This window comes from Vanessa atalanta, chromosome 6 (assembly GCF_905147765.1).
Source record: "Vanessa atalanta chromosome 6, ilVanAtal1.2, whole genome shotgun sequence".
Classification (NCBI taxonomy): domain Eukaryota; kingdom Metazoa; phylum Arthropoda; class Insecta; order Lepidoptera; family Nymphalidae; genus Vanessa; species Vanessa atalanta.
Window position 1 is genome coordinate 504,467 of NC_061876.1, and position 13,690 is coordinate 518,156.

A 13,690-nucleotide genomic window follows, 5' to 3' on the forward strand; every position below is an offset into this window, starting at 1 on the left:
GATCTGCGATGGGTCGGTGACACCATGTCAACAGAACGACCATCGTTGAAACGGTATAATTTATGTATATTTTTTCAAAGGGAAAAACTTACAGGCCGATTAAATTACATAACATTTAATTCGATCTCTCATTAACAGCGAATATGGAGAATATAACAAAACATATGTCACTTTAAAAGTTCAATTAATATTATAGAATCTATGTCTATAATATAGATAATAAAACTCGAGAGCCGAGATGGCCCAGTGGTTAGAATGCGTGCATCTTAACCGATGATTGCGGCTTCAAACCCAAGCAAGCACGACTGAATTTTCATGTGCTTAATTTGTGTAAATTTATAATTCATCTCGTGCTCGGCGGTGAAGGAAAACATCGTGAGGAAACCTGCATGTGTCTAATTTCAACGAAATTCTGCCAGATGTGTGTCCACCAACCCACATTGGAGCAGCGTGGTGAAATATACTCCAATCCTTCTCATAGGGAGAGGAGAAATTTACAGGCTGTTAATGTTATAATAAAACATTGATAATCCGACGAGATGATCCAATTATTTTGAGCGATGCCTCCATATCAAATCCCCTGTGAACGCAACGTCCAATTTAATTAGCACCCGTACAATGTGTCTGTTTATTACGCTCCAGTGCAATAACCAGGACTTGATAAATTATAAATCGAAAATATACAGATGTATCTCTACACCCCTCCGTAATCTCTCCATACGAAACGATCAGCACGTAAAGCCCTCCAACCACAAGAAGAGTAAAGACAGATAACTTTTACGTTGAATTGACGTATCATTATGGTTTCGAAATCGGTCAGAAGGCCACCACAACACAAAAATAGCGTTTTGAAAAAAGGGTTATTGATATCTGCCCTTTAAGAACCAAAACATAGATTCGAAAATTGCTACCGATATAATATTTAAAAAATATATAAATGGTCTTTAGTTCGGGCCGATTTCCCTCTTACAAAACCCCAAGACAATTTTCCTTTTTGCAATTATCTATTCGCAATTAATATCGTGGAAAGTCCACAAACTTAACTTTACATTAACAAATCCCCGCGCTTGAAACGATCGCGTTACATGCACTGAGCATAATCACGACTGTGACGTCACGGTGCAAGTGCAATACATCGACACACATCGACTGCATGTGAACGAACCCTGCGCGTGCGCCGATAACAGCGAACTCTGCTCCGTGCTTAATTGTCGCTATAAATATTAGTACCGTTAAATTAATGTGTGTTTAATATTTTAATTACAAAGTATTTCGACATTAATTATACGATACTAATAATTAAAATATATTCGTTTATAAGTCGAGAAAATTGTTTGTTTTTTAGTTAAGTAAATAAATGGAACTCGAAAATAAAATATATAACATAAATTTTCTTTTCGTGACCCAATTTAAGCCATCTGCGCCGGAGATATTATTATGCACAAGCTTATACGAACTTATAATCCGATGAGTCCGTCCAATCCGATCCAAGCCTGTAAATTTCCCACTGCTGGGCTAAGGCCTTCTCTCCCTTTGAGGCGAAGGTCTTGGAGAATATTCCAACACGCTGCTCCAATGCCGGTTGGTGGATACACATGTGGCAGAATTTCGTTGAAATTAGACACATGCATGTTTCCTTACGATGTATTCCTTCACCGCCGAGCACGAGATGAATTATAAACACAAATTATGCACATGAAAATTCAGTGGTGCTTGCCTGGGCTTGAACCCGAAATCATCGGTTAAGATGCACGCGGTCTAACCACTGGGACAGCTCGACTGTTAAACTTCTATTAACGACCATATAATATATTTATGCCCTATTAAATTTACCCGTAAACATTTTTAAAACAGACCTTAATCTTAAAGCACTATAAAGTTTTTTTTTAATATTTTCTATAAGTTGAATAAAGTGTTAATGAAACTCATATTTTAATGGCTCTGATACTATTTGTCAAGTGGCCGCAATACCACTAGTTGGAGTGTTCGCAGGCAGCAAAACGTTTTTAAATGGAAATGCAGCTAAATTAGAGGTAGCCATTTGAAGAGGCGTCAAGTGCGTTGCCGGTGCATAAACTGCACGGAGAGAAATCGCTCGTTATTCGATATAAACGCGAGGCCAAATCTGATTACTCTGATGAAATGTTGAATTACACGCTATAATTATTTTTATATTAAATTCCAACTTATTATATAACTGATACGGGCGTTCGTCGTTTTCAGACCCGAGTTTAGTTACATAATTAATGCAAGCAATGTATAAAGTTAAACATTTTTTTTATATAAATTTATTTTTTCCAGAGCGAATGCTAGATTTCAAACTCAATGAAGTATAATAAATCTAGCTTTTACCTGAAAACTCGTTCGTATTCGAATTCTATAATTAAATCGTTCAGGTCTTCTTTTAAAGAAATTCCCTTCGTCAGAGTTGACGTTCATTGATTTCGATGGCTAATTTTATTGAAATCGATTCACAAGTTTGGTAAATTGGAAATTGTAACAGACTCGTCCCGGCTTCTCGTAGATAGCGCTAAGTAGAGCTTTAGTGGAGTTTTCTTCGGAAGCTGATTGGCAGGGATCAAATATATTAAACGACTGTGAAACGAACAAAACAAATGAAAATAGCTATAACAACGCAAATACATAATGATATTATATATATTTTTAAAAATATAATTAATTTAGTTTTATCTGAAATATATTTCGTGCTAATAAAAAAAAAAACCTTACTTTTACTATTCAGTTGAGTACATAAAATTTAAAAGATTTTCTGACATGAAAATTATTTCAGATATGCTCATAAAAAGCTCAAAGTACGAATGTACTTCGACCTGAACTAAATCTCTCTCCGTCCGCAGCCCATACCTCACTCGTAACGAGTTCGCTACCTTACTTCTGCACATTGGCAACTATATTTTCCGTATAAATGAGATAACGTTATTGCGCTGCTCGATAATGCATAAAATAAGACTTGTGAAGCTAAAATATTCATACGTTATGCAAACGATATTATACAACTGTAATATGTCATAACGTATGTTGGTTTGTACGTTTTTTCTCTCATATCGGTTCCTAAATTAAACATACTATTTTAATGCTTCCTTTAAAGCTGTTGTTTTCATCGAGGGTCTGTTTTTTTTAAAAATATTTTTTCTCCTCATATAAACATTATATTTCGTGAAATTATGTGTGTTTTTATTTTTATTAATAGATTTCAATTGATTATTATTATAGTTCACTCAACTATTATAAAAGTAAGAATCAAACTTAATATCATCCGAACGAAAATGTGCTCTTAATGTGAAAAAAATTTATCTAAATCAAATTTCTATCTCACATGTTGCAAGTAGGTAATATTAATCTTGACTGCAAGTATTTGAATTCAAATTCAATTTCAAATCAAAGTTTAGAAGCAGGCAGTGAGTACATTTGAAACGTCCAGCGCTACCAACGGTTTGGAATGTATCGAATTATTTCTAAAAAAAAAAAAACTTGATAGGACTTTTGTTATTAGATTATTTACTAAAGAAAATTTTAATTGGTACTTAAGACATTATTTTTAACTAAATATACGAACATAGTTAGGAAATAAGCAATATATATAAATTGTACGATAACACATTTATAACTGTCACGGGTTATCTCAAGACCTTTAATGATATTCGTATCTTATATAATATGTATGTAATGTAATGTCATGATTATATAGTAAAACAGTCAAGTGTTTATATTGTTTAATTTATATTATGTACGATATATGTTAACATATATGTCACAGACATATATATTGTATGTTTGATAAATATTATATTTAGAAACCGCTATCAATTAAAAACTTATCTAGAATAATCATTAAGACTTCCAACTAGCATCCTATATGATTGCCGTGATTATATTATTTTCCATAAACCACCTCAGGCATAGGGTGATTTTTCGCAGATATATAACAGTACTAATTAACACGATACCGTAACCGAGCTGTTATCATTGGTAGCGCTTTATAATGACGCCACATGCCTTGTAATGAATAATAAATAGTCAGTTAATGACGCCATTTGATGCGATAGCCTCACTAAATGCTCGTGTCTCGATAAATTATGTGCTATTGGATTGGTCAGGCACTGTGTCCATATCGATATATACTATAACACTGTCGTATCAGTCGCCCGCTATTTCTGTCTGTATTTATTTATGTGTGTTTCGAAAACTGCATGGATGTTCCATTTTCACCAATATACAGATTGAAAGATAGAGACAGTAACAGCCTCTAAGTTTCCCACTACTTGGCTAAGGCCTCCTCTCTCTTTGAGGAGAGGGTTTGGAGCGTAATCCACCACGCTCCACCAATACGGATTAAACATATGTGGCAGAATTTAGATGAAATTAAGCACACGAAAATTCAGTGGTGCTTTCGTGGGTTTGAACTAGCAATTATCGGTTAAGATACACGAGTTCTTACCGCTGGGCAATCTCGGCTCAAAGATTATGATATTTTATATGTTTTTTGGATATTTTGCAGAAATTAGATAATTTCATGATGATATTTGTCGATTTAGTCAAAAATTTCGTGCGCCTGAGGTTTTCCATCGCAAGCGCCGCTTAAATGAATAAAGTTATATGAAAATTAATGTTTGTATTGGAATATCTAATAAATGGGTCTTATTACTAGCTGAGACAATGGGTTATAACAAATAGACCTTCGGGATTTTTGTTATATCAACCTGTAAATGTCTGGCTACTGCTGTGCAAAGGCTCCTCCTCTTGCGAAACAGTCCACAGCGAGTCTCCAATGCGGGTTGGTGGATACTCGTGTGGTTTAATTTCATGCGACTCAATCAAGTTTCTACAAGATACTTCTCTTCAGTGGCGATCACGATCACAATTATCAACGCTTATAATTAAACTAGTCGTGCTTGCTGGGCTAAGTCCAAAGCAATCATTGGTGTAGATTCAAGCGTTCTTCGTTAGTGGCTACTAACGGATTGTGTATATCATTTTCATAATCAAAATATACTTAACAATAGTAGCCTCTTACAATGAGTTTAGAATGGATATCTTACAAGATTATTGTAAATGTAAAGTTACTACCATTTTTAGATTCTACCAAGAGGAACCGGTAAAGAGCTCAATCGTTTTACAGTTCGACATATCGTTTCCTGCTTCGTTGCTGCACCACCTACAGCATCGGAGCAGTAAGCAGTAACGCGGAATCATATAGGCTAAAGACCTCAGTTCAACATGATACAAGTGCACTATCATAAGCAAAATAAAAAAAATATATTTAAATCACTACTTCCAGATATTAAGCCCGGTTGAACAAACAAAGTCTCGAAACTTTCGTAGGTCATTTTACGAGCCGCTTAACGACGTAAAAGCGGCCGGTGCGATAGACCTTTGAACTGTTGTCTGACACAAGCTTAACACTGAATTGAGCGGTAAAATTGTCGCTTATTTTTTTTAATCTCTACCTTAACATTCAATTTATTAATTCAAACATTAATCTCATTTAATGTTTGTTACTATGTGTTTATAATATAAGAAATAATCTCAATGATCCCGATTGCAATTTTCCAATAATTCAAATAATGCAAAATACTTGTCAGTATACAGTCATTTCGAACTAGCCTCGAGGAATTAGATTTTGTCCACCAATGCAATTCAGACAAATTTTCCTCCTCTTTCTACTTGATTGCAGATGCTTACAACGCATATTATAATCCTATTTTTACTAAACTTTTTCTTTTCACTAAATGTAGTTTGTAATGAACTCTTTTGTGAACAAAATCTATTTTATCTTACTATCTTTGGTAGACGAGCAAACGATCCACCTGATTGGTGATGGTCATTATCGCCCTTAAAGAAACTATTTCACATATCGTGGATGTACCGCCAACAATTGGACCTAGAATACTTGTAACCCTTGTAACACTGGCTCACTCAGCCTTCAAACTGGAACATAGCAATAGTACTACTACTCAGCGTAAATATATTCCAGTCTATTGATTTGGTCAAAAACATCCTCAAGATCAAAATCAATAATAAATGATATTAAATTCTATTTATATACAATGTCAACTGCGTCACGTAAGTTTACAACTCGTTTATAAATAACTCAAAACACAAAGTGCGCAGAGGATTCAATTGAATGATTGGTCCCCGAAGGAAACACGGCCGACGACTGATTCGCCATCATTGCATACATATATCATTTATATGATAATAAAAGACCATTGTTTGCAAATTGTATAAAATATGGACGATATGACATATGTTGTTACGGATTTATCAATCAAAATTCAGATTGAGGGATTAAATTTCAACAAATAGATAGAGATATAATATATAAAACTTTAGTCGAATTACTACGAATATCCGAGTCGTAGACTGATTATAATTTTAATATTGCAGAAAGTTACGTTTTGTTATGTGAAGTACCAGGAGCTCATAAAATATCATACAAATAACTAAGCCTATAGCAGCCTTAATACATACATAACCGAAAAATATGTCTGACATTAGTTTCCTGCAAAGGATTTTCGAAAGTCGATTGTCTCGAGTACTGCCGCATATCGTCGCAATACCTTAAAAATATAAAATTTTAAAATAGCTTTGTTATATTTGCTTTCAGGTCGAACAGCGAGATGTGCCAGGTATCGATTGCGCGCACCTCGCAATGGACACAGAGGAGGGCGTGGAGGTCGTTTGGAACGAAGTCCAGTTCTCCGAGCGAAAGAACTTTAAAGCGCAGGAAGATAAGATTCAAATGGTATTCGACAACCTCACACGGCTTGAACACCCAAACATCGTCAAGTTTCATCGGTATTGGACAGACACACACAACGATAAGCCAAGGGTGAGTATATATTAAATTTGCATATATTTTCAATGATAGCTACTGTAGATAGAAATGTAGGTGATATGTATATAATTTATTCTATTTCAGGTGATATTTATAACAGAGTATATGTCGTGTGGATCTCTAAAACAATTCTTAAAGCGAACTAAGCGAAACGTCAAGAGGCTGCCACTACAGGCTTGGAAACGATGGTGTACTCAAATACTTTCGGCTCTCAGGTATGTAAGGCTATTTAATAACATTGGTCTACTAGATTATTATAAAATCTAGTTGACCACGTCATGTGAATTGTCAAGACATATCTTCATATAAATTAAATGATAAAATCTATCAACCAGCTATCTTCACGGTTGTGTACCACCAATCGTCCACGGCAACCTAACCTGCGACACGATCTTCATTCAGCATAACGGGCTTGTCAAGATCGGTTCAGTGGCACCAGACGCTATCCATCACCACGTCAAGACCTGTCGCGAGAACATGAGGAACATGCATCTCATCGCACCAGAATACGGATGTAAGTACCGCTCTCCTAGTAAAACTGGTTAGCTGTAGGGGTAGCAGCTAGTTTTCCTTATCTCGACCAAAGCACAACTTATTTCATTAATTAAAATCCGAATTCACTGGTTTTTGTAACAAAAACGGAATATAATACCAATATTACCTGATAAAGTCACGCGAAAGTTGTGTCTGTGTCGATGATAAGTGAAAACTATAGTCACATTACGTATTTATTGCAATTTTATTTTCCTCGGATCAGCATCTCAAATGGTGACGCCAGCGATGGATATCTACTCATTCGGCATGTGCGCTCTCGAGACCGCAGCTCTTGAGATTCAGGGCAATGGTGACTCCGGTAGCCACGTCACTGAAGATCACATCGTTCGGACAGTTGAGTCTCTCGAGGAGCCCAGGCAGAAGGACTTCATATACAGGTACTTTATTTTCCCCCACAGGTTCAGCGTTGGTAAGTTGGGCGACTGGGTTTTAACTTTGTGTTGTGCCATCAGGATCTTGAGTGGATATTAATGATATCGGATCTTGTGTTTTCAGATGCATAAATAAGGATCCGGCGAAGAGGCCTACGGCCAGAGAGCTCCTGTTTCACCCTTTGCTGTTCGAAGTTCACTCCCTCAAACTGCTAGCGGCTCATACTCTCGTCAATACCAGTGGTAAGTTATTGCGAAATCTCTCTTTTACTCTCTCCAGTCTGAATAGATTGAGTTGTTAATTTTTTGTTATATCAGGTCGTAGTTTCTACACTGCGGCTCTATTCCTTACAAATGTATTCTCGATTAATGTTTTTAAATTTTTTATTTTGAACATTTATTGAAGTTAAAAATGAATTTTCCTCAGAACTTCTCGCTTGGGCGTAATTAAGCTCACGTTGAGGTAGATTATATGAGTAAAACTAGTTTTTAACGGATTTAATCGCGTATATTAATTATTTTAACATCCCGACGTTTCGAGCACTTTGCAGTGTTCGTGGTCACGGGCAGACTAAGGTCTTAGTCTTAGTCTGCCCGTGACCACGAACACTTAAAAACGTTAAAAACTAGTTTTATTTCAATGTGTAATAATCGCGAAAATCTAAGACAACATTAGATTATATGAGGTTACATAATTTTCCGTTTTAAATTTTTTATCAATTTTTTTGCCCGAACGATGCTCGAAGCTTCGATAACAACTAAACGAGACGATTCCTTCGAACTCTCCTCCCAAACTAATCGGCAACGGGAGGAGCTCGGTGAAAGTGTGGGATCTCGTCCGCAGCGAACATCTCGGAGACGATAACGGACGAGGTGTGCGGCGGCGCGGGCGGCGCGGCGCTGGCGTGGTGCGAGCGCGCCGGCCTGCGCCACGAGCTGTCCGCCAAGGACCTGCCGCACGCCGAGAAGCTCGAGAAGTTCGTCGAGGACGTCAAGTGAGTGTCCCCCGCGCGCCGCCGCGCCGCCCGCCGCCCGCCACTCACGCGCGCTGTCCGCAGGTACGGCATCTACCCGCTGACGGCCTACGGGCCCGCGCGCCGCGCCGCGTCGCCGTGCGAGCGCGCGCGCGCCGCGTCCGAGAGCGCGCCCGCCTCGCCCGAGCCGCGCGCGCGCGACCTGGAGACGCGCCGCGTCGTCAACATGATGTGCAGCCTCAAGCCCGCGCCCGCGCCGCCCGCGCCGCCCGCGCCGCCCGACACCGACCTGCTGGTGAGTGCCCATTGCCGCCGCCCCCGCCCCGCGCCCCGCGCCCCGCGCCCCGCCCGCACTCACTCACGCGCGCCGTCCGCAGATGACGATCCTGCTGCGCATGGACGACAAGATGAACCGGCAGCTCACGTGCTGCGTGTCGCGCCGCGACTCCGCGCACGCGCTGGCGCACGAGCTCGTGCAGCTCGGCTTCATACACGAGGTGGGTACCGCCCGAGTGGGAGACGCGTAGCGTGAGTCGAGCCGTCTGACCGCCCCGCCCCCGCCGCAGGCCGACCGCGACAAGATCTGCCGGCTGATGGAGGAGTCGCTGCGCAGCAGCTTCGGGCAGCTGCCCCGCGCGCCGCTGGTGAGCTAGTAACGCCGCGCCCCCCGCGCCGCCCGCGCCCCGCGCCCCCCGCACCGCCGCGCGCCGTTGAGAACTGTAGATATGAGGTAGTATCGGTTTATACATAATATATATATATGTAAATTTTATTGAATAAAATTGTACCTACTATGCTTAAATTTCGTATTGTAACTATTAGCTAAAAATAATCAGCGGTACGTTTTGCCATTTGTAATAGTGTTGATTTTATGTAAGATGATAGTAGATTATATTGATTAGAGACTCTAAATTTATTTATATTAGATAAATACATATCCGACCTCTAGAATGTATTCGCTTTGTTTTGTCATTCGTATGGATTTTGAAAAACGACAGCACAACCATGTCACCCCGTGGGACGCCCGCTGATTTTAGACTAATATTTTACTATCAAATATTTTTGGTATTGTAAAAAGATTTTAAAATATTCAGGTCGGTCGGACGACTGAACTTCCATTACATTGTAATTGCTGATCGGATAATATTTAAAATAATAGGTCGGGATTTATCACTAGCATTTATAAAATCTACTAGTTTTAGATTTTTCTGGATAAAAGTCCCGACGATCAATGGCCTCTAGCATTTCTTCGAACTCCAGAACCACTTAGCTTTCACCGATGTCCTATCGAGGTCTCAGTAGCCACCTAGCGACGGGGCCGAGTCGAAAACGATTTTCATATGATCTATGAAAGCTGCGGATGATTCGTACCCGTCTATTATAGTTTAGATTTAAAATGCATATAATTATATAAAAAAAGGTCTTATGAAAGAGATTTAATATCGAGAACATGTATTTTTGCATACGAATGAATTGTAAACGATTGAACGAATAGTCGATGATCGACATCGATTTATGTTAATAGTTTTAGCTGTTAACGCGTTGTGACTGGGATTGTTAAATTTAAAACTTATGTACCTTCTAAACTTTAGTGTTTAAAACATAAAATGTCGATTATAACAAAGTTACGAGTCACGAGAGAGTTTCGTCGGAGGTATCAAAGTTTGTAAGGGCTGAGATTACAAATTTTGTCTCTGATGATATACTTGACGAGCATTATACACATCTACGCAGTTTCCGGTAGTGAGTGTCGCTTATTGAAAATAAAATACTTATGTACTTGTAAAATACAAATCTAATGGTTCAATACGTGCATAGTGATCGTCAATTTGTATATCGTCATGTTTAATGCATTTCGCCTCCGCGACAACTATTTGCTAGTCGAAAATGAATCTAAATCCGAGCAACCACAGTGTTATTTTGTATAGATTTGATACGCTTTTAACAGAAATTGTTGAGAACCGTCACTTTAAGGAGTACTGTGTAAATTGTAAATGAAAAAAAAACGTTTGAAATGAATCGTAGTGGTTAGTTTGGACGATAATGCTTTAGTTATTTAGAATTTGTATGAATGTGTAAATGTAACAAATGATATTTAAAAAATATTTAATTAAACGATTACATTAATTATTATAATATATGTATAGTGAGGCTTCCTCTTAGAGCTTTATGGATATGGTTATGTAAGTATACGGAAATTTAAACATACTCACTATTGAAATAAGGTTGAAATTTGTACCGTTGCTCGCGTTCCGGTTAACATCCCGAATGTCGTCGTGAGACTGCTCTGTCTCCCGACGCCTAAACGAAAACAGTCCCGTCGTATGACTTGTCGAAATAATAGAATACAAACAAGAATATTATCTGGTTCACGTCTCTGTATACCTAAAATCTAAATCTGCGATTTCCTACTCGTTTTTAGATAAGAATTTAGACAAAGTGATGAACGTGACTATAGCAGATTAGATGATGGTACTTTTGACGATTCGGATCCCGATAGTTACAAAGAAGACTTAGATATTTCATGTTCACGTGATTCATGTTACCGTTCCAGAACAAAAATTCGAATAAATTCCGTCGATGTGTGATCGGGTAAGTCGGACGAGATTGCATTTATAACAGTTCCAAGTGTTTGTATTGTCATGCTTCGCGTCGCGTTGCGGCTCCAGGTTCCTATCGCTCGTGTCGTGTGGCACTCGCAGAGTCTCCGGTTATCGATAGTGGTGCCAAATATTAGGTGCCAATTATGAATTGTTTTAAATGAGATATTTTCATTTCTCTAGCTTGTACCCCGGCGTGCTTGAACGTAGTTTATGGAGTTTCGTTTGATAGATTTCGAATTTTATTGAATCCTTTCGGTGTGCTCGCATCCGTCTCTCGCATTTAGTCAATAATTAGAGAACGTTTAACTAATCGTTGCGTTGCGTAAATAGTTTCATATTGTTGAAGTTAATTGTTTTCGACGGTAACTCTGTAGAAACGTTTTCGGTCGTTATTAATTATTAAAAGATAATCGATTTCATAATCTTCTGTCACGATCCATATCCATGAATACTATAACACGGTAGTGTGTGTGGCGAGCGCTTAGTGTAGTGTAAACGAAAGACTGGCTAATGTAACGAGTTAGGTTCGCTGTAGGCACACGCGCTCACGTCTGTGGCCGACGTACTTCATTTCAATTATTACACTTTTGCATTATTTTAGAATTAACTTAAAATCTCTACTGAATACATCACCCACTATATTTATATCGACTACGAAATGGAACTACAAATTTATCAAACGGTTGACTTTTAACAGTTTCGCAATAATTGGAATGTGTACACGTTTACATTTTTAGAAAAATTAGAAAATCTTGTAAAATTATCAAATTTTGGTCACAGACGTACGAGGGCGTGTTCAGAGGGAAGGTATGTAGCTAGTAAAGTGGCGTGCCCTTGTAAATATTCGCTTAGTCTAAACTATACTTATAAATGAATATTATAACTATAATACTGATGTAATGTACCTATCGTGATTGTACGAGCTCGGTGGGCAGCGCGAGTCCAACTTCTTCTACTGCTTTAATATTTATTGGTTATTCATTTGTTGTTCCGTTGATATTTGTTTTTTAAATGTTTACATTTACAATTGTATCTTGTGCTTCGACTACTTCGTTTTAGTTGATGTCGATAGTGACCGTGATCGCTGGGAGTAGTGACGTCATCGGTGGGAGATGATCTCTTCGTTGATGATATTGTTATTGCTCTCCAAGGTCATATATCACCAGACATATATATTAAAAGTATTTTTCGTGGATACATCTTCTTTATATTTTCTTTCCGTAACAAATTTTAAAATGATTAAATCTTATATTGACATAGGTGCGTTAATATCGATATATGTTATCACAGGATAGGGTATTAGGCGGACCATAAAATTGTTTAGGGTCGATTTACGATGAGTTAACATTTAAACAATTATAAAACTAGACTTTGCTTCTAGATCTTGAACGGCCGTCGTCTGAGCAGTCCATGTATAGTTATATACAACAATAGTCTTTAAAGAAGTTTTAAATGAATTTTTACACGAAATTACCTTCGATTGTACCTGTTTCTGATATATTAAAAGCTATATTATAATTAACCGACCCCAAGTTACGTCATGCGTTTGAAGCCCTATTTAGTCGATATCTTCTAGCAATAACGATATAGCAATTTTGCGTTTGTTTTTTTTTTTATAACGTCGATACTTTGCAATATATAGAGATTTACTCGTGTACCTCTGATCTTACCTGCCTTTTTATTATTATTTGTAATATACACCTTTTTTTGTTTTAACATTTCATTGTATAACTATTTATTTCTAGTAAAATGGACACATAAGTCGACTTCAGTCATTTGTATATAATCTGAATTGTTCTTTTTATCCAAAGATGTATGTGTTCATTTATGAAAATTGTATTTTTTTATTTTATTTGATTATTTTTTTTAAATCGAAATTGTAACAAATATTTATTGGATCCAGATTGCATTTCCACTCGATTTTATTTCCCTCAAGAACGTATTGTAAGCTTCCGTACCGTATGTTATCGCCTAATATATAAATATGCTCAAAATCACATAACCAATTTCAGATGATCGAACGATCGAGTGATGTTTGCATACTATTATAAAATGAAAATGTCAATAAAGTGGTATTTTAAACGGCCGAATGTATTTTCTTAATAACCTACCTTGTCAATCGCCCTGTATCCAGACCTGATGTTGTCATAAAATGAATACTGTGGAGCCTAACTTTAATATGTCTCCCTTCCGCTTCCTTGATCCCTTCCCATCGGTCCCAGATCACTATGAAAGAGTAAATGATTCTAAACTTGTGTTGGTTGTTTTTTTTTATCCTTTTTGTCTTTTATCATATATGTAGATACTTAAAACAATATCTCTATTAAA

General features: G+C 37.6%; 1 protein-coding gene across 1 annotated transcript in view; it reads left to right on the top strand.

The window, feature by feature from the left end:
• Positions 1 to 9,517, top strand: part of LOC125064485 (nuclear receptor-binding protein homolog) — a 59,645-nt gene extending 50,128 nt beyond the window's left edge. The window contains exons 2-10 of the mRNA XM_047671553.1: positions 6,629 to 6,853; positions 6,944 to 7,074; positions 7,195 to 7,373; positions 7,617 to 7,791; positions 7,910 to 8,028; positions 8,630 to 8,780; positions 8,844 to 9,054; positions 9,137 to 9,256; positions 9,326 to 9,517. Coding sequence (XP_047527509.1) covers positions 6,629 to 6,853; positions 6,944 to 7,074; positions 7,195 to 7,373; positions 7,617 to 7,791; positions 7,910 to 8,028; positions 8,630 to 8,780; positions 8,844 to 9,054; positions 9,137 to 9,256; positions 9,326 to 9,412 — 1,398 coding nt within the window. The 3' untranslated portion in view covers positions 9,413 to 9,517. The remainder of the gene's footprint in view (positions 1 to 6,628; positions 6,854 to 6,943; positions 7,075 to 7,194; positions 7,374 to 7,616; positions 7,792 to 7,909; positions 8,029 to 8,629; positions 8,781 to 8,843; positions 9,055 to 9,136; positions 9,257 to 9,325) is intronic.
• Positions 9,518 to 13,690: the final 4,173 nt, after the last annotated feature.